Here is a 22,335-nt window from a genome sequence, read left to right as displayed (position 1 = left end):
TTTTGAGACAGTGTCTCTCGTTGGCCTGGGACTTGTCAGGTAGGCTAGCCTGCCTGGCCAGCGGGGGTGACAGTGCACAGTACCGCGCCCAACTTTTTCAATGTTTAGTTATCATTTGTTTTATTTATTTTTAGTACATTCTGGGGGATCAAAATCAGGTCCTCGTTCTTGTAAGACAAACACTTGACTGACTAACCACCTTCCCAATCTTTTGTTGTATTTCTCACTTAATCTTCACCAAAAGCCAAGAAGGGTTTGTTGAGTTTCCTTAAAAAAAAATAGAATCTTTGCAAGCCAAATCTGTGAAAATACAGAAACACATTTTTAAAAAGATCACACAATGAAGTAGTTAGGGTTTAATCGAATCACAGCTGCAGGCCCCGAGTCTCTGTCCTCAGAGATGCTGGCTGGCATCTTTTGGACCAGTGCCATAATGGACCAATGTACTCAGTCCCCATCACAAGAGAAGGATATAAGCAGCGTTAGTGGAAATGGAGGAAACTCTAAGAAGGGATCAACCACTGGCAACATGGGAGACTACAGGACATTTCAGAGAAAGGGATTTCAATTTATAATGAAGAGTGGGCAGGGCATAGATATTTAGAGCGTGTACTCCATCCTAGGAGGGAGTGGACAGAAGGGATGAAGGCCTTCCTGTGCTCATTTCTCCATCTGCAAAACAAGAATCAGGCCAACTTCATCCTTCAGGTCTAGTATGGAGAGACAGCCAAAGGAGAGAGTTAGGGTACCACAAACACTCTGGGCTGGAGAGTGGGGGCTGTTCAAATGTGATTGTGTGTAACTGTGTGCAGGAGAGAGAGGGTACCACATTAAACACTATGGCAGGAAAGCGGAGGCTATTCAAATGTGATTATGTGTAGCTGTGTGTGGGAGAGAGAGAGTACCACATTAAACACTGTGGGCTGGAGAGCGGGGGCTGTTCAAATGTGATTGTGTGTAACTATGCGCAGCATTCTGCAAGACACCTTTCTTGTCAAGACCACAGACTTCTCGTCCAGAGTGTGAAGCGATTTGCTAAATGAAACACAGAAAGCGCACCTTCTGATTATGTTGTGATGCTAGGAGTTAGTATTTTAAAATGTAAAATTATACTGCCGTTTTGGTGAACGGGTCTCAAAGCCATGGCATGTATATGAGGTCACCGTCAGAGGGCCAGGAGGTCTCGGGTGTCATCTGGCCTTTCCTCTTTGCCATCCTCTGCCTGGAGCCATGAACCACATCCTCACTTTCCCTGGTCCCATCCCCACCTCTTGTCCATGCAGTTATCCCCTGGCACACAGCAGGAAGGAAGTGAGAAAGCAGGGGAGCAGAGAAGAAAGGAAAAGGGGGAGATGAAAGACCGTAAGATGGAGAGGGAGAAGGGCTCTCAGCACACAAATATCTCAAATTCAAGGCTCCCCCCGGGAGCTGGGAACCCAAGGAACAGCTTGTCTTCTTTCTGCACACCCACCTGTCTCCTCTTTCACATAGCATCCTCTGCTTCTAAGGGTCATCTTCATTCAAAAGAATGAAAAGCCTTTGGTCTTCTAAGAGTTCTTTCATGCATCTCTTCTGTGTCTCCGCTCCTGCTCTGCTCTGTCTGTAGCTGTGGGAGAAGGCGACCTGAAAGAAGGGTCGCAGGGTTCTACAGCGCTGCCTGGCTAAGAGGTAGGCATCTGCAGACAGGGAGGGGCATTGCAGGAAGCTCTGGCAAAGAACAGTCATTTTAACTGCAAAGTTTTGAACCCAAAAAAATTAGGGAGAACTAGATTCCAGGTGAAGGAGGTTCATTTCGGGAAAGGCAGCCCTGTCTCGGATGGAGTCAGCCTCAGACTGCCATCTCCTTTCCAAATCACAGTCTTCCATTTCAGGGGGAGTGGGTGGAAAAGCACTGGGGTGTGAGCTAGGGACTCGGCAAACTGCGTCCGCTGTTCATTTTCTTGAATTTATTCAAGATCATATAGTTATGACAGCGGGCATTTGAGTGTGTGTGCAGAGGACTGAGAATGACACATGCCCTCCCCCGACCCATAGGAAATGAGGCTGGGTCACGGTGCACCCCCTTAGGAATACAGAGACGTCAGCTTGCCTTGCCACAAAGGTCTGTCCCACTTCTCAGACCTTTGGGCGTGGCTTGCCATCATGAAATCTGTTTCTTTCTTTGTTCTGCCCTGAATACCTCCCAGGGTTTCTGAAAGGGCCCTGATGAAAGCCAGGTGAGGGAATATTGTTCATCGTGCGCAGTGATATTCCAACGTGCTGGAATCCTCCTCATTGGGAAGGGAGCAAGCTGTCCTCCCCCTCCCCCACTGCTGCTTCCTCCTAGGAGTTCTTGGGAAGAACAACTACTTTCCCTCCTCCCTCTTGCTCCTTTCCAAGACGTGAGATCCTGACAAAAAGGCGACTGATTTCTGGGGAACAAAACTGATTGCATCTGTGCCTTGTGGCTCACACCATGGTCCACCCAATCGACTTCCAAGGAAAACGGCACAGTTTTTAATTGGCTGATGACTGCAGGTTCAACTATAGCACACAGATGTCCAGTCTTAGATATCCAGGCATTCATTTTCAGTAGTGGTTTGGGAGTTCTTCATCGAAGAAGCTTGGGGGTTGCACTCTGAGCGGGGAGGTTACAGAACTGAAACAAAGCTATGTTAACCACAACAAAAAAGTAACCTGTTCACTTGTGCATATACAAAATTGGAGTGCCTTTGGAGAAGATGTGGGTAGAAAAGTCCACAGGGCTTACACTACTACATCACCTTGGGGGTGGACGGTGTGATTGTTAAGAGGCTGTCTTAGTTATTTTTCTAGTTATATTGATAAAATATTCAGATAACAGCAACTTAGGCAGGAAGGGTTTATTATTATCCCAATTCCAGGGCTCCGTCTATCATAGTGGGATAGTCACAGACACTTGAGGCAGCTGGCCACGTTACAGCTGTCAAGACATGGAGAGTGAGGAATGCTTGCTCAGCTCATAATCCAACCCCATCCCATGGAATGGTGCCACTGTGGTGGCTGGTGAGTCTTCCTACCTCCATTAACTAAACCTCACCAAAGTCATCCCTCAAACGTATGTCCAGAGACTCATCTCCCAGATAATTCTAAGTGTCATGAGGTTGACAGTTGACATTAACCATCACAGAGGTGTACTGGTGACTTTTCTCATTGAGGTGACCGGATAGCAGATATTTTTTTTTAAAAAAAAAATTAAATAAGGTAGCAATTATTTTGCTTGATGGTTGCAGAGCATTTGGCCCATGGCCACTTGGTCCGTGTGCTTGGCGAAACAATATGGTGGCAGGAATGTGAAGCAGAAAGAGGAGTTTACATCAGGCAGGAAGGGGAGGGGTTAGGGGAGGAAGGCAAGAAGGAAACAGTAATCCCAAGCATCTGTCCCAGTGACTTACATTTTCCTTCTAGGTCCCAGCTCCCAGAGATTTTGAAACCTCCAAGAATAGCTTCCCTGGCTGGTGACCAAACATTCAAACCACGAGTCTGGGATGGACATGATTGCTATACGGATCATAACAGATATATGGTCATGGTTGGACTATTAATCCACTTCCTGTCCTCTAATACAGGAGAAACCTTGCAAGTGAATCTAGCCCGAGGGACAAAATGGCTAAATGGGCTCTTTGTTTCCTTATGCCCCTCCTGCTACTCATTTGATTTTCAAAGGCCAGACAGAGGACACTAATCCTGAGCCAGTTCATCCTAGGGACTTCTTATCTGTCATTTGGAATGTCCAAAGAAGAGAAGAGAGGGCTGGACAGTATTGGGGAGCAACTCATATTTGCTAGGAATTACATATCTGCCAAGTGATACATACATACATACATATGCACTTATACACATATATGTATATATACTCACATATATATATGTATGTATGTAATCTGATATGATGTAAATGATATTAAAATAACATTAATACTCCAATTTGGAAATATTAACTATAAAGTTACCAGCTAGGAAGAACTGGTTGTAAGAAATTGAAGCCCTCTCAAATTAGCCCTTTAAAGGGTGGAGTTGGAGAGGGTAATTACACGGCTATTGATTTTAAAGGAATTTGAACAATGAGGCACCGGGAAGGTCAAAACTTGGGAAGTCTTGGAACATTGAAGGAACACAAAGGCCTTTATAAGACTGTCACTCATTGCTACCCTGGTCCCTTTAGTGCCTCTCCATCATTTTGAGGAGTACTTTGCAAACTTGAGTGTGCACAGGGATTAGCTTGCTTTAACCAATTGTCAAACTGGTACAGCTGGTGGAGGGCAATGTATTTCCAAGAAACAGATGTAGACAGGCAAAATGTAAAGGGGTTCCTGCCACTTTTTTTTTGTCCTGAAAATTAATCTAAGAAAGTACTTGATGAAGGCTCCAGCTGGATGTTGTTCTTACGTGCTGTGTAGTTGGGCCTGGGATGGTTGTGTCTACACTGCACATGCTCGGGCCTTCCCCCTCTTCATCATACCCTACAAGTGCATCTTCTTACATAATATTTACACTGTAGTAAGGAGTAGGCATCTCAGAGGTGATTTACAGCATCAGTTGGAGGGCATATACAGGCTACATGCAAACACTGCACCACATTATACAGAGGCTAGAACATCACAGATTTTGGTCACCATTGAGAGATAATCCCCTTCAGATCTGGAGGGTCAGCCATACTCCATCATAGGTAGCAATTAGCTGGGACATAAAAAAATTTTCAGATTTCTGGGCTCCAACTCAAACCAGCTTCATAATCTGTGCCTCTTTAACCTACCCCTGTAATATCATATATACTATATCTTGTGTTTGAGCACAGACCCACACTAGCTTTTGTGATCTTCCTCTGTACTGCACCTAGTCAACAGATCAGTATCCACTTCTGTAGCTTCTATGTTCATCGCTTTGAGAACACTTTATTTTTAAATTTGTATTTTATGGGCATGGGTAACTTTTGCCTGTATAAATGTCTGCAACCACAAAGGCCAGAAGAAAGTGTCAGATCCCCTGGAACTGGAGTCAAAGGTGATTGTGAACTGCCATGTGGGTTCAGAAAATTGAACCTGGGTCCTCTGAAATAGCAGCCATGACTCTTAACCATTGAGCCAGCATTCCATCTTCTTATGTAAGCTTCTTAACTTGCCCACATTGTCATTTCCTCGTCTATAATAATTGTTACTTCATTGTTTATTCTGGCATTTAAATATTCCATGTGTATGATGTAGTATGTGGTACATAAGTCACTCACAAACAATACTTTATTACTAATTATATGGTATAATTATTATCATCTATGCAAATCTCTGTAAAGGACTTGTTGGTTATGGTGACAGAAACAGAATCAATTGCTAGCCGGCTGTTCACAAAAAATACATGAAAAAAGGAAAAAAAAAGTCAGTTTATTAAACATTTAGAAGAACAAATAAAGTTTTGGACTTGACAGCTTAAATACCACCACCATCATGGTGTACAATTACACTAACCTCCAGCTAACTTGAACCTGTTTAACAGATGCAATCTTTGTGGTATTGCCAAAAGGATAAGAGCTAATTGTTATGTCTGGAGAGGAGCTAAAAATTTACAGATTTTACGTCTCCACTGAGGTATCCATACACAAACACACATTGCCTTGCGTTCATTTTGGCAAAACCCGTTGCTGTAGTTACTAAAACTTCAATCCATCAGGTCCTATGTCTTGTTCATTTGTGAAGGACACTGATTTAACCAAACTCCTGGAGATAAATTTGGCTTCACCAGAGGGATGTACTCAGGAGCTCTCAGCAGGACACGAGCAACGTCAGAGACAGAGCAGAAGGCATCTGCCACAGAGAGGGCATGGCATCTCAGCTTCATCGCCTGCCGGGGACCAACCTCAAAGTCAAATACTGGTCTATGGAGACAGGCCATGTACAGTCCAGTTGGCCCCTGCCTGGGGACCTCATATCTAACTCTGACAAAGTTTGAGTTTTCCCTCAAAGAAACAACAAGGATAAAAATAGATGAACCCTTAGGAACATCAAAGTCTACCTTGCACAATGTCAGTTGCTTCACTTTGGGGCAGGAGAGCAGTTGATATCAACAACTCACCCTCGCCCCTGGCTCTTCCAAAAACAAGGCTGTGGCCCTTTCAAGGGCATATTTAGAATTAATGTAAGTTTCTACACCATGCTAATGGGCTAGAAGGACCCTCTGGGTTCTCTAATCTAGTTTCCCACTCACCTGGTGACTGAATCCCATCACGACATTCTCAGACACAGGGTCCTTCTGCTTCGTGGGATGGTCCCTTAAGGGCCTGTGATATTTAGGGACAAAGCCTAGGCCAGCCATGCCTGATGTGGTTTGTGAATGGCTCAAAGAGCCCTTTCCTCTAGAGTCAGAGATCATCATTTATAGCCTTCCCATCCCCTCAAGGCAGCATGAGCAGAGAGACTTGCTGATCTGTCATTTGTTTGTTTTTGTTTTTTACTTTCTTGAAAAATTGTTGAAAAGGGAGATGATGTGACCAGATAAGGAAGTGCTATATGATTCATTCCAAATTATGCCTACCTGACACGGCATGCTACAGCTTGAATGCATTTTTAATGGCCAAACAATCATTGAAAGATGCCTGGGTTGAAATGGTGACAGCTGGAAACAGGACTTTCCTAATGGCCATGACCTCCTGTAATCATCTGACCCTGGGTCCTAGCTTCTCGGGACATTCAGCAGCATTGCCTCATTTAGTTAATGTCCATGGACTGACAGAAGTCAGCCTGGGAAAGGAGGGGTGACAATGACCTACATATAAGGCACCTGTGCAGACTTCAAAGTGTTGTTTTATATTGGTTTTTAATGAGGTAGGTTTCTAAAACCTTTCCTGGCATACAAAAGAATAAGTTTTATTATGGTCTTTTTATGTCTTATGCAGAAAGCATTTGTAATGTTCATTTGGTGCAAACAATTCCAAGAAAGACCGGCATGCTTTTCTGTCAGTTACTACTTAATAGTTCCATGAATCTGGATGGTCCACAATACAATACTTCAACACTCTTCGACTTAAGTCTAGGTAGATTCATCTTTGCTCTGACGAATACTGTCATTGAACATTTGTACAATTCGCCTCTTTATCTTCAGAAAGAACAACTCTCTGTCACCTCAGGGCTATTACCAGACGATCTCTGATTCAGTTCCATGTGAAATTGTCAAAGTATTTTTTTAATTAGTAATCTACTTGGAAAATGTATTGCAAGTCTTATAATCTCTCATCTCCCGCCATTATCTATGGCTTGAAACAAAACAGGTACCTGGGAAGAAATCCTAAAGGTCTCATCTTCCAGAACTCTAACACTAGCCAGAAGTGTGGCTGATGGAATGGGAAGGGCACCACCAGACCTGCAGAGAATTCCGATACTGAGGAGGCAGAAAACTGGAAAACATCCAGGGATGAAAGGGGATTTTAATCAAGCACAAAATGTGCCTTTGAAGAAACAGCAGACTCTCTTGACATACAACTCAGTGAAACCAAAGTCCAACCATTTTTATCGTCAAAACATCTATCAAATTATAAGCCATACACATAGCACCGAGGTCAGCCTTACATTGCATGAGATGCACAGGCCAAAAGAGAGCAAAACCACTTGGGGCCTTGGAAACAACACTCCAATCCAGCAACTCAGAATTTTTCAGTGAACATTTATGTGGCAGATGCTTTTCCTAAAAAACACAGTATCATCCAATAAATATTTGACTAAAACCCATTTTGTGCTTTTGGGTGACGTTAACTGACTTCCTTCTGAGACCTAATAAGAAACAAGAAAGCGTTGGAGTAGGATTCGTCACAGCAAACCTCAATATTGTCATAAAATTTTAATTTAAGCAGAAAACATGCTGATGTGTCAGTAATAGGTTTAAAATATTAAAGACTTCAAAAACCCCCAAGCACTCCTCTGAACAGCATTGGTGAATATATATCTTTGCTATATAATTTTAAAACATGGAATAGTTTTCCTTTTTCTCTTTTCTATATATAATATATGTCTTCCAAAATACATTGTCAGTATTTATATCTGAAAAATACTGTACAAAAAAAGAACTTCCTATAATTACTCTGTATAAACATTAAACAATTTAATAATCTCTCCTTTTGGTCTATAGTAAACATTTAAATCGATTGGCTAAACCACAGTTTGTGACAACACCATCCCCTTCTGAGATACACCAGTGTCTTTTACATTCATTTTTCAGAAGTCCACTTGGTAGGCGCACATATGTTCAAAAGCAAACAGAGGGTAAGAAACACAGGCTCCAGGATCGTTAATTTGTGAGGCATTCAAAGAGGAAACCACAGAGGGAAGGGGTCTTTACAAAACACCAACTTTTTAACCTAATTAACTGATTTCTAAAAACAGCAAAATATCCTCCCAAAAATATGTTACAAAAAAGAAAGAGGGTGAATTGAATCTTAAGTAATTCAATCGTTTTGAATATCAAGAGGGAAATGGAACAAAGTTAACTAGAAAAGTGGGAGTGGGCTGGGTGTGGGAGAAGGGAGACGGCAGAAAGAAGCACATCCATGGCAAAAGCTTCTCCAAGATGCATTATTTTTTGGCTTCCATACCGATAAATCAACCCCTCATTCTTAGGCCTCCCATTGCCCTCTGCTTCCCTGTCCTGAGAATATTCTGGTCATGCGCAAATGCATTACTTTAATTTTGATTTTTAAAAGACAGTGAAATTCCTAGGTAGGGAAAATTTCCTACGTCCACTAGTAATACTCAGGCAGCATGCTCTAGCGTACACTAGGATTATTGCTTTAGGTACAGACAGTGCAAAACACACTCTGTGTTCTATAATGGTACTTACTTATCTGGGGTTGGTAGGATGAAAAGGAAACTTAGTAGGTAGCAGTAAGTAAATACGGGATCTACTAAAGCTAAACAGCACTTTAAATTTGACGACAATTATCACCAAAACTGAAAAGAAAACGAGAAAGGGTGGGGGAGAGGAAGAGGGGCGAGGAAGGAGGGGAGGCAACCTATGAAGGGATTCAGCTGCAGCGTAGTGCTAGTTCGGTATGTTGTGCACTTTTGTAGCATGGTAACTCATGGTTGGAACAGAAACGAGTTTATGTTCTAGGTAACTGAGATCCACTGCTTTATCAGGGCCCTGCTTCCTGAAGCCACGCAGACCCTGGAAAAGTAGGTTCGCTGGAACACGAAGCCAGGAGGAAAGGGGCAGGAGTGGAGAAGGGAGGGGAGGAAACCCCACAGGGGTCTCGAGAGTCTAATAAAAACATGGCACCTTTCTTGTTCGGAACTAAAAGACAACAAGAGGACTATCTTCCAATGGCAAGTGTGAAGGAACACACACACACATGCACACCGCTGAGCACACACGGGACCTTAAGCACGTGTACACGCACATACACACATACACACAGACGCACACCGAAACATGAGTCGGTCGCGTTTATGCCTCTGGTAAAGTGCTGATGTCGGAAAGGTTGGTTTGGGTGTGGTGCTACCAGACAGGAAACAAGCTGTCCATCTATTCAAAAGCCAGCCCACAGAAATGCCATCCTACAGGGGCCCGTGCCTGGCCTCGTACTTGGCAAGTATGTTCTTGCATTTGCCCAGCTCCTTCCTTAAGTCAGCCACCTCCTGGCGGAGGGCCGAGTTCTCCTTCTCCAGGAACGAAGCCCGGATTGCAATCTGGTTCTCCTTCAGCCGCCGGGCATCACGGGAGCGCTTGGCCGCCATATTGTTCTTTCTGCGCCTCGCCCAGTACTTGTCATCCTGCTCATTAGTTACAGAAGGAAAAAGAAAGAAGATATTAGGTTTCAGCCGCACGTACTGGGTGTCAGCCAGGGGTGTGCTGGGACACCAGCCTGGGCTTCTTCATTCCTGTCTCCTTCATTCACAGCTTACACGTCTGCCGGAATGGTCTGCCAGCCATGGCTTCCTTCCTAGAGAAAGGACCGACCTGTCACAACAGGCTTGTGTGCCCAGCGAAGCAGAGATCAGAGCTCAGCTGAGAGCCGGAGGCTCGCCACACACCCTAAATTCTGTTCCAATTTTCTTCATTCTCTCGATTGAAAGTCTTTTTTAAAAACTTATTTTTTTCCATAAATACACATGTAGGCTTTTCTAGGTTGGGACCCTGTCCCTGGAAGGCAATATGGTGATGTTTCTCAATATTATACATACATTTTTTTTTGTTTTTTAACTAATTACCCCCTCATGATAGTGTCCTGCATTACCGAGGCTGGTCTTGAACTCACTAGGTAGCCAAAGGTGGCCTTGAACGCCTGCCATTGGCTCCTTAGCACCATCATGCTAATTCTCTCTAAAATCTATGTTCATGAATACACAGCTGATAAAGCAACTCCAATTCTATGATTTTGTCTCACATTCTCCATGTACACAGACACAGGCACAATTTTTTTAATAATAGAATTGTTTGTCAAAGCTAAAAATGAGAAAAACCAATCATCTACAGCAGAGGTGATAGCTACATTATCACAGAGCCACACAAAGGGATACTTTACAGTCATTAAAAATAAAGACCTTAAGGTGGGGAAGGCTACAAAGATGTGTGTGATACACTATGTTGTAGGGAGAAACAACAGCAATCTGCTGGAGAACATGCATGTTTATCACAGTTCGATTAAAATTATCCTTTACTAATAGTGAGAGGCCCAGGTGCATTTGTAGTGGTCAATGTAGGTGCCTCTAAAAGAGGGACCAAATTGATGAAGTAACAGACAAGAGGAGGATCTCCACCCTTTTAGCTCATATCCTGAGCTATCAGAACGTCACATAAGGGGCATGTACAGTTTGGTAACTGAAAACAGAAATTAAAAAATGTATTAGCTCACATTACTCAATGTGCTCATACCAGTGGCTAACATTTAAATAATGTATTCTAATTTCCTATTCAATTGAAGCTTACTGGGCTTCAATCACCCTATCTGGAATTCCCATATCTGCCTCCATCATTGCTCTCTCTACCAAGAAAGCTCCTAGGAGGACCGGTGGGGAATCTTTTGGACCTTCTTAATCTACTGATGGGATAATGACAAAAAGAATTTAAAAAAAAAAAAACTTCTTTTGTATCAACAACTGCTACAACGTGGTACCCCTGTCTTAGCAAGGCTGAGACTGTAGTTCATGTCACCTGGAATAAATGGGTGAGGCCAACCCATCCCTGCTCTTAGGATGCCAAAAGACAGTTGGCAATGGAGGAAGTCGTTTACAAGGGTGGGGCTCAAAGCTGCAAAAGAAGGGATCCGTGGTCCGCCCCTACTCCTGCCCATTATCCTCAGCAGACATGTACCTTTGGTGAAGACTGTGTGTGAGATGGGAAATGTGTGAAGGTACTTCCTGTCTGCTGGTCACAAGATTGTCCCTTGTTCATAAAGTGTCTCTAGACTTCGATATGTTTCATATACATGTCACGGGAGGAAAAAGTGATCTTTACTATAAGCTGGCATGAGAATTCTTGTTAGGGAGGAGGCAGCCCTTTGAGGAACAGATGAGCAAGTGTGGACAGGTATGCTGTGGCTGTTGATAGAACTTGTTGTCTGTGCTTCTCAACACTGGTGGGAAAGGCAGAAAGGGAGAATGGCTGAGAGGTCCTGGGAAACCCAGTGACATCACTTAGGCGAGGGGATACCCAAAGGTATCTTCCTAACAGTGAAGCGGCCAGCCTTGACGGAGGCCGTTTGCCTCACTCGGTTGTCATTCTCCATTCCACCCCCTTTAGCGTATCAGGAAGCCTACCACACTTGTCAATATGCCCAGGAGTATGGTTTCCAAGAACATTCCGATGAAGGGCTGAGTCAGAATGGATCAGAACCTACACACAAGGCAACACGAGGGCAGAAGGTGAGGCTGTCCATGAGAACAAGCCCTTGGGAAGCTACAGAATGGACCTGTCACCCTGTGACAATTCTGACCATGTCTCTAAGGCCTGACCACAGAATCATCAACTGACCTTAGTGTAACAACCAACTCTTCTTACCCAGCTCTCTTCAGACTTAACTGGGTTTTTGTTCAGAATTCTTATCACATGGAAGGTGCTTTTTCCCCAGTCCCATCTGCCCCCACGTACAGATGAGCTAGCAGAAGTGTGGAATGGAGAATAAAGCTCGGAAGCAGGAGGGAAGCAGAAAACAGAGCTGGTACGAAAAGATGGAGATGGGGGTGATGGAAGAAGGGATGCCCTGGTCTAGAAAAAAACCAGCTCACCTCCTTCGGTCATTCTGATGGGAGCCAGGGAGGAAGGATCTCTAGTAGGAATGATAGATTTGACACAGGGTCTCCTGTTCCATCCTCTGCCTGCCAGGAGCTGATGCTATCTGGCTACTCAGTTACCTTCACACAACAGGGATCTACTCATCCCTCCCACTTCTAACAGCCCACACTCCCCTCTTCTCTACAGACTAGAATTCCTAAAGGCCCAAATACAGTGTTAGTGTTGGCTCACTTTAGCATCCCCTGAACCTCTGAAAGATGTCTGTCAAGTGAACGAATGACCCATAAGCGTGGTAAGAAATAGATGTGACTATGTATTATCAGTTAGGAAACCCTGTATATCATTAATTAGCCCTCCCGCAGTATGCACGCTAACCAAAGACAAAAAGTCAGCACTTGTCTTGATTTTCCGCCCCATTCTATTGGTTTGCTTGTCATCCAAATGCTGAGGGCCCCACACACCTTGTCTCCCACCACCCCAGCTCAGCCCTGCCTGAGGAAAGAACACCTCCCAGCTCTTCTTCCTGCTTCTCAGCAGCTCCACAATTGGGCCTAGTGGCTCCACCTGCAATTGAAAAAAACCCCTAAGGGCACATTGAAGGAGAAGGTTCCTGCCAGTTCCCTACCCAGCATGTGAAAAGGGCAGGCTTAGCCATGACAGCAGTAATATGTATCCTTCCAGCACAGATGGTTTATCATGGCCTCTTTGCTGCCAAGAGTACACGGGCCATTAAGTAGGCTCACTCTTCAAACACGCAAACTTGGAGACTCTGAAGGTCTGGCTAGAGGTTCAATCTACTACTTGTTAGCATCCTGTCAAACCACCTTCCAGCCAAGAAGTAGCCCCAGCTGAATAGGCTTCCTGGTTTAGGTGAAGGGCAAAAACTCTGAAATATACAGAATTAGATGACTTAACTCAAGAGCCCGGAAGGCATCTAACTGCAAGGAGGTATTTAACTCAGCTTGGACCTAATCTCATGGCCCCTTACAGTCTAATCATCCAAGCCCTGAGAGGTTTCATTTTTCTGGGATTTTTCCTGTAAATCTTCTTGGTTTTGATTCTTAGGGTGACAACTCTTGATTTTTTTTTATGCAAGGGCTCCTTGCCTGGGCTTACACGCTACAGTGCCCTTTCCAGAGCCCGTCTTACTCTAAAAGCAGAATTCACCTCGGTTCCCCTTTCTACATACTCCACTGTAAAGTGATAATGTTGGATTTCAGCCCTGACACTTGCCCACTCTGCAGCAATTAAGGAATTCTCAGATGTGAGGATAACAGCTGTCTTTAGAGCTTCAGGGTACATCTGCCTCCTGGGTTCTTTCTAGACACAAAAAGGTGGAAACACTGGCCTACATCACTTCACCCAGTGTTCCACACTCTCATTTTCCTAGGGAGTGTCTCTACGTATGAAGCATATTTAGGGTGTCAAAAAGGGCTAATTATGCTTAGTACTAATGCTTTCCATGCATATAATCATTTATTGTTCTCACGATTGGAAAGAAGCGTGAGCAGAAAAGAATCCTATGGAATAGCTAATCATAAATAGTTCTGTGCTGGCATAATTTCAGGATTCACTCTCATCCCAAGGTAAAATGTATCAGAATAAATGAGCAAGTCTGTTTCCCTGGATAAATGATGCGTCCCCTTCAACACGGTTGAGGAAACCCACTCGGAGCTAACTGCTGAGTTAACATCAAAAGAACATGACATGGCACACACATGACAGTCATGGACCCACTGTCTCTGCCCACAATAAGATATCCTGGTCACCCAGAGTCGGCAATACAGAGGGGGAGTTCAGACTTGTTTAGACTCCAAGGCACTCAGGAAGATGGTAGTATTCACTATCAGCAGACAATGAACAAAGGAGGTATGCCTCAGAAAGCTGAGGTCCAGGTTCCCTTCTCAAATCATCTTTTATTCTTTTCCTTTGTAGCCTTAAAAGATTTGGGGTTGATACATGGGGCTCATGGGATCCCTTGTAAAGAGGAGCCAATGTGTTTCCTTTGAGGACTTTATCTCTCTCCAGTCTTTTATTGCTTCTCCTTACTCCTGATCAGTATCAAGACATGAAAGCATATTTCAGACAACTCCTAGAGAAGAATTATCATGTCAAGAAGTCACATGCCAACAAACACAATGAGAACTCACAGGCCCTTGCTTTCCAAGTGTGTGTAGCGTTCCTGTACCACTCCTTTAATTTCTCCTAATCCCGCCTTCCGTCTACCCACAGCCTGATTACCAGTTCCAATTTACCTTCAAATCATCTGGAATGAAGACTTTGCGAGCTTTCTTAATCATGGGCTGTGGCTTCAGTTCTTCCTCAGAGAACTTGCGTTTGCGAGGGTCAAACATTTCCTGCCCTGGGATGCTGGAGAGGGCAAGATCTGCTGGGTCTGGTTCATACCCGACAGGAACCTGGATGGCGTCAGGATCAATGGGACTCGGTGTATTTCGGTTGGCTGGCAGCAGCTGGCCTGGAACAACACAGGAGTTTTCATTTATATTGACTCTAAGTCAACCCAAGACACAGCCACTTCGTGATGCTCTAGGCGTGTTGAGAATCTTTAACCAACTTATATCTGGCCCTGCCGTCATTTGTCCTTATTCATCTTCACTGTGTTTCTGAGAACACAGCAGGCAGAATATGATTGACTCATGCCTTAGCAGGCAAAACATGGCCTATACGTACTTGTTCACAAACAGGATTAAGAAAGGTTAAAAAATATATACATTCTTATTTTCCTATTACATTCACTGTGCTGGTTAGTTTTATGTCAACTTGACACAAGCTGGTCATTTGGGAAGAGGGAACTCAAATGAGAAAATGCCTCCACTAGATTGGTCTGGGCAAGACTACGATGCATTTTCAAAATTGATGATCTATGTGGGAGGACCCAGCTCACTGTGGATGGTGCCACCTCTCCATGCTAGTGGTCCTGGGTGCTATCAGAAAGCAGGCTGCGCAAGCCTTAAGGGGCAAGCTAGTAAGCAGCACTCCTCCATGGTCTCTGCATCAACTCCCGCCTCGAGGGTCCTGCTCTGTTTTTGTTCCTGCCCTGACATCTTTCTGTAACGGACTGTGATGCTGAAATGTAAGCTGAATCAACCCTTTCCTCTCCAAGTTATTTTTGGCCATGGAGTTTTATCACAAAAATAATAATCCTAACTAAGAAGGAAATTGATACCAGAGAGTAGGATGTTTCTGGGACAATGCTGTTTTGGGAAGGACTTTGGTGTTTGGGCTGGAAGAGCCAATGAGCACTCAGAGATCAGTGGTTAGTCTATGGGAGCTGGGAAGATAACACTCTGCAGCATAGATTATGGAGGCCTGGCATGTGAAGTTTCAGAGGAAAGTTTGCATTCCTTAAAGTCTCCATCAAGGCCATTTGAGAATCTGTGGTTCTGGCTAATGGGGGCTGAAGAGTCAGCTGTGATTAACAGAGACCAAGACCACGGAAGTAAAACTTTTGCTTTACTAGGGACAACTGATGCTGGGTATCTGGGTAGGGAATTTGGGGTGATTAAGAAGAGACTAGCATCACTGAGGTGAAATCTTCTGAGAAATGTTTCCTTGGAAACATCACAGAGTGTTCCAGAGATGGCCAAGGTTGTAGAGCATGCTGGGAGTCAACCCTGGTCATGTGTAAGAGTCTCCCGGATGGTACTGGTTTTGAAGGCACAAAAGCGTCATGGAGAGCAGCTGACGCTTGGCACTATGGGAAACTAGGTGAGACCACTAGGAGATGTGCAACTTCAGTTGAAGTAGCAGTCCCAAGATTGAAGGGTTCCTGGAGAGAAGCTGAGGGATGCCATTATGTGCCTGGATCAGAGTCCTCAAAGTGAGCCTAGGTGAGGCTATTTGTGAAGGTGCAGCTGAGCTGCAGTGTAGACCCCAGCGGTCAGGACCACCGGAAAAGCACCATGGTGTTTCCTCACAGCAATAAAAACCCTAAGACACACATGGAGCACCAACACACGCCAGATGGTGTGATGGATAGAATTATAGGACTTTAAGAATAGAGTTGTAGGACACTGTAGGTGTTTCTCAGGTGAGTCACAGAGACAGACCTATATCCAGCCAGGTAGGATAGAGTGTAGTGGTAGAGGATGGAAGGAAATCTCATATGCATCTGGTGTGTAGTAAACCACGCATAACATAAACAAGGTTAGGGGGTGATCCTGGTGATGACACCTGGTCCAGCTGCATCCTGGAATAGATAGTAATCAGCAGAAAGGTACTCTAGCTGCAAAGTGAAGACAGACATTTTCAAGTATTTTAGTGTATGTATGTGTTGTTCTATATGTGTGCTTGTCAGTGTAGGTAGGCACACATATGCACATGGGTATGCATATATGTTTGTGAAGCAAGAAGTAGATAGTGGGTGTCATTTCTCAATCATTTGCCACCTGTATTTTTCAAGATGGTGTTTCTCATTGAACTTGAAACTCATGAATTTAGTCAGGCTGGCTATTCAGTAAGTTTCAGGGCCTGCACCTGTCTCCACCCCCACTCCCTTTTGGGTGTTCACCTGGGTTCTAGGGATCTTAACTCAGGTCCTCATGCTTTTGTGGCAGGCCCCAGCCCTTTATTTTCTCTTTCTTCCTCCCTCCCTCTTTACCCCCGTCCTTCCTTTCTTTTTATACTGGGGATCGAACCTGGGGCCTTGAGCATTGTAGGCGAGTGCTACATCCCTAGTCCTCCAGTTTGCATGCTTGAGAAGCTACATATAGTCTTCAGCAGTTGGAACCCAGAACCAGAAGACAGAATACGTTTAGGTAAAACCGCAAGAGATGTGGTCACCAGCATGGAGAGCTGTGGGAAAAGGACAAACAAACAACTGAATGTCACAGGAGGACTTGTGGAGTGAAGTAATGAATAGCTGGCTTAGAAAAAGACTGTAGTATGGTGGGCTGAAGGGGGCACAGGTGGAGTCTGTCAGAGTCAAGACTGTTGTGATAGACAAGGGACACTTTAACAGTGGCTTTACAGATGCTGAGAGGGGACATTAAAAAAATAGATTAGAAACGGCATCATGGAGAGAGCCTAACTTCTAGTTGAACCCTCTACAGACTAAGTCACTGGACTACACAAACATCCATGGAACAATGGGTGGATTGTGTTTCTTTGTCTAGCTGGTGAAAGTGAACTTAATAACAGACCAAATGTTTATGCTGGGAGTCCTGAAACTTAACTTCCGGTTTCATCTGAGTTTTACAATTGCTCCTTTCATGCCCAGGGAATAAATAAGAGGATACAGCTTGGCTGTGTTTGGCCCGGCTCCTCTTCTTCCTCATTGCCAAAGGCAGGTCCTGTGTATGAAGAAATCTTTAGGTTTCATTAAAAACCAACCCGAGGATGAAGCATGAAGTCTGTTGCTTATATTGTAGTGAAACCAAAACCCTGCGTGCCTGTTTTTCAAAAGACCTGGAAGGGAGCTTAAAAAATAAATGACCCAGATGACCTTCTAGGTCCCTTCTCTGCTTTGAGCTCTCTGTGTACTGCTTGCCAGAAAGGAAGAGACGGCCCCTGAGGCGTTGGCAGATGATGGGGTTTTCTCATTAGCCAAGCTGCTGCGCAGCTCCAGCTTCTGGGGACTACAGAGCTTCGTACTGGATGGTGAGAATACAATTTCATCTTGTGCCTCTTGACCTTGCTTTAAAAAGGAACCTCATCTCCATCATATAGAGATGCTACTTTTCATGGAGGAAATCTCTTTGAACTTAACAACAACACTACCTAATGTCCTAACATCACCCCACCACCACTTCATTGGCTTCTATTCTCTTCTTCTCTTGTCTTTTTGTTATATTGCATTCTAGTGTGTGTGTGTGTGTGTGTGTGTATGTGTGTGTGTGTATGTGTGTGTGTGTGTTGTCATGCATGTGGGGTCAGAGGATAATTTTCAGGAGTCAGTACTCTTTTCCATCCTATGAGTCCTGGGGATTAAATTTATGTCGTCACTGAATTTAGATTAGTATTATCAGGCTTGGTGTCTCTATCTACTCAGCATCTTACCCACCTCTTTCCCTAACCCCCTCCCTCTTTGCTCCTGCTTTTTTAAGACAGGGTTTCTCTGTGTAGCCTGGGCTGTCCTGGACTCACTATAGAGTCAATCTAGAATACCCTTTAACTCATAGAGATCCACCTGCCTCTGCCTCCCTAGTGCTGGGATTAAAGGCATGTGCCACCTTGCCTGGCTCTGAATCATCTCTTAATGCTTCCCAAGTAGAATTTCTTCATTATTTGAAATTCCTTTTTCAGACTTCAGTGCTGTGGGACAATGGTCTTGTACCCTGTCACTTGTATTGTTTTAATAAAACACTGATTGGCCAGTAGCCAGGCAGGAAGTAGAGGTTGGGCAATGAGAACAGGAGGATTCTGGGACAAGGAAAGGCTCAGTCTGCAGTTGTAACCCAGACGCAGAGGGAGCAAAATGAGAATGCCTCACTGATAAAAGTTACCAAGCCATGTGACTGACACAGACAAGAATTATGGGTTAATGTAAGATGTAAGAGTTAATATGAAGCCTGAGTAAATAGGCCAACTAGTTTATGATTAATGTAGACCTCTGTGTGTTTCTTTGGAACTGAATGGCTCCTGGACTGGGCGGGACAAAACCTCTGTCAATATTTCAATATTCTGTTTATCATGCTATCTTAAATGTTTTTAAACTTTACAAACATGAGTATGCATCTGTGAACATACTTTCTACCAGAGTGCATAGACCTTCACATTTTGACTATTTCATACCCATCCAACCCCTTGTTATGGTATCTGCTTCCATGTTCAGCTTTGATAAAGATCAATCCTCTTTCTTTGGTTGGTTCTCTGAGACACTGAATTCTGACATGCATCCATGGCCCTTCTAACAGTGACACTTCCCATTTAGGCAGAACATTCTAGCATTCTATCTCTGCAACCCCTTTCTCCAAAGGAGCAGGCCAGCATTTCCTGCAGAATGGGAAAATGGAAGTGGACCTCAGCATAAGTAAATGGCTGCCCTAGGGTCAAGCAGAAAGTGGCTAATGACAAAGAGACAAAGCCGGATCCCTCTTGTCGTCGTATTTATCCATCTTTTCTGCTACATTACCTCCTGCTGAAGTTGTCTTACCTTTTACTGAAAACTCCCAGGAGTCATTCGGTCATAGGAAGAAAGGCTTTTTGTTATATTTTTCTATTTTTTATGGATTGTCAGATTTCTAATGTAAGAATTATTGACTTAGAGTGAAGCATTACATTTTACTTTTAAATTATCAAAAATGTTCACAGCAAAACCTCAACTGCAGAATGTGTCAGGAAAGTAAATATGCAGTTCTCATGGCTCTTCTCTCTACAGCCCCTCTAAACCCCCCCCCCCCCCGAAGGGGTGGATGAACACCTTGATGAAAAGCTCTTATTTATCATTTGAAAACTTTAGGGATTGGTATTGGGAATCAAACCCAGGGTTTTCAACATGCGAGACAAACACCCTACCACTGGGCTATACCCCTACCTCATTATGCCTTGGCTTTTTACTCATAAACAGTATAACCCAATGGGATCATGCATCTTATATTGCTTTTTAATATTTTAAGACATTAAAAATATTAATACAAATAGTAAATATATGTGAGGATCAAACCCAAGGACTCTTGCATGTTAATGAGGTATCGTCACCCCACCCCCAGCTCCATCCCAAGTCTCTACTTTGTTGTTAAAGAATCAGTGTTGAATATAATAATATATTCAATAATTCTTCAGCTAGTAAGCTTTTTCAGCAGTTTTTTTTTTAAATACAAAAGATCACTAGAAACTGGGCTGCTCACATGAAGCCAAGTACATTTTTTTAATGTTGTGATGAATGTACTTCCAATTTTTTCCCTAAAATGCTATCCTATTCATACTTACACAGACGTAAATGAGAGTCCAAATTTCATACAACTAAACATTCATTTTAAAAAATGGTGCCAGTTTGATCAGCACAAAATTCACTTCTCTGGTGACTAGTCATGCTCATCGTCCCACACATTTATTGGATACCCACTTCTCCTCTGTACCCCACATATTTTATTCAACCCCAACAGAGACATCTACAACACAGCTCCTATACCTATGGCTCCCAGAACATGGGGGAAGAGGGGACAGAAAGATTGGAAGACTGAGAGGACCAGAATGTCTGCTATGAGACTAGTCTTCTACATATAACAGGAAAGCTACACTCATAAAATTCCAACAGTACAGTTGCCTAAAGAGGACCAAAACAATGACATCACCAGCTGACATGCGAATGGGATGGGGAATCTTGCCAGGCCCTACCTCCAGATGTAGAGCTTCAGGTAGTAAATGGCTCCTGAAAGAGAGAACTGGTGTTCTCCAGGAACAAGTCCCCCCATATAGATATACACACATATATGTATATATATGCATACATGTTACATACATACACATATACATGAAATTAAGTAAAAAGTCATGAATTTGAGAGGTACTGTGAGGGGCACAGGTAGAGTGGAGGCAGAGATGGAAGAGTGGAACTAATAATGTAAGCACAGTATACATATATGGAATTCTCAAGAAGACTTAATATGATGAAGTAGATTTTATTAATGTTACAATATATGTATTATATTTTATTTATTGTGTGAGCCTGTATGGATATTTGTGTGGGCTCAGGTGTGCATGCAGAGTTGAGGTCAGAGGGCAACTTGTGGGAGTCAGTTCTTCCCTTCTACCATGTGGATCTTGGGTATCAAACTCAGGCCGTCATGCTCAGTGGCAAGCACCTTCACCTATTGGGCCATCTTGTGAGCTCAGTGTTTATTCTATAAAGTTTATAAACATTGTCTCATCTGGTTTACATATAACTGTTTGCCAATGCTGTTTATGACCTTACAGGTTTTCACTACTGAGAGATTTCCCATGGTCACTGTGTGTCTCCCATATACACACAGCGTGCCCATATATCTGTATAGAAGCCTGTGCTTTTCTTTACTACAACTGTGGCTGGTTTATTCTGAGTCACCCAGAATTTCCTTTTGCATACAGCATAAAAAGGATGCTAACTAACGCTTTCCAAATGCCAGCCTCTAATGACTGATATTGGGTAAGTCTTAACGTTTGACAGGGCAGATTCTGTCTGTATTGTTGTTCTTTGTTTAAAACGTCTCTGGTTGCTCCTATACATACATCCTTTCTTCTAGGTGAATTTCAGAATGCGTTTGTTAAGTTTTACATGAAATCTTCATTAGGAATTTTGTCGAGATCACAACTGAGCCCTGCAGGAACTGTTATCCTTAACATATTAAACATCCCATTTTCATTTTTGGCATCTTAAAAAAAAAAAAAAAAAAAAAACATGTGTTAGTTCAATTCTTTCAGCAGTCTTAACTTCTCAGTTTTTTGCTGTTCATTAATTTTAAATGCTCTACAGCAGTTGAGCTGAAGTTCCCTTGTTTCCTGACTGGTTACTGCTGGCATGTAGGAAGGAGCTGGTTTTACGATGCCAGGCTCATAGCCAGTCACCCCTCCCCTGCCCATCCTGCTTCTAACTGTTTCAGCAAGTCTGACTTCCCTGAATAATTTTATCAGCCACCTCTAAAGCCAGTTACAGCTTGTTTCGAAGGCTTATAATCCTCACATCTTTCTTGTGAAGAGTCTTAATCTCTGCATCAGCTGTACCTGCGACATGAGGCGGATGATCCCACAGTCCAGACGTCAGTGGGGCAGCGGAAAATGCTGCTGACCCCTCATGGCCATTAAGCCTGAAAGCGTCACACAGTCTCCCAGTTCAGGAGTTCCACCCTTATCGTATTGACAGATGCTTTTTTGTTTTTAAACAGAAGTAAGAACATTAAATTTCCTCAAATATGTCATCATCTTAAAAAAAATGTAAAGGATAATTGTATGGTTGTTCGCCCTGTATCTTCTGTGTTCAAGCTTGATGGTTCTCTAGGGTTTGATTTAAATCATGCAGGTTCAACCCTATTGTGTAAATTCCATAGTCTACTGGGCATGGTTCTTCTTCTACAGGCCTCGTGATGATATTTGCAGAAGAGCCACGGAAGATTCTGGAGGAATGGGGAGAATGGAGGCCCCAGAAAAATCTGGGAAGAGATTCAAAGT

The 22,335-nt window shown here is 43.5% G+C and overlaps 1 protein-coding gene across 2 annotated transcripts in view; it reads right to left on the bottom strand.

Annotated features, from left to right (window-relative positions):
* Positions 1 to 5,376: 5,376 nt before the first annotated feature.
* Positions 5,377 to 22,335, bottom strand: part of Hlf (HLF transcription factor, PAR bZIP family member) — a 55,783-nt gene continuing 38,824 nt past the window's right edge. The window contains exons 3-4 of one of the 2 annotated variants that reach the window (XM_038325739.1): positions 14,487 to 14,707; positions 5,377 to 9,773 (exon numbers count right to left, since the gene is read on the bottom strand). In XM_038325739.1, coding sequence (XP_038181667.1) covers positions 9,555 to 9,773; positions 14,487 to 14,707 — 440 coding nt within the window. In that variant the 3' untranslated portion in view covers positions 5,377 to 9,554. The remainder of the gene's footprint in view (positions 9,774 to 14,486; positions 14,708 to 22,335) is intronic. The other variant, XM_038325740.1, reaches the window with a different exon arrangement.

The sequence above is a fragment of the Arvicola amphibius genome, chromosome 4 (assembly GCF_903992535.2).
Source record: "Arvicola amphibius chromosome 4, mArvAmp1.2, whole genome shotgun sequence".
NCBI lineage: Eukaryota > Metazoa > Chordata > Mammalia > Rodentia > Cricetidae > Arvicola > Arvicola amphibius.
Note: the sequence above shows the minus strand (reverse complement) of the source record. Positions and strands in the feature narration are given on the sequence as shown.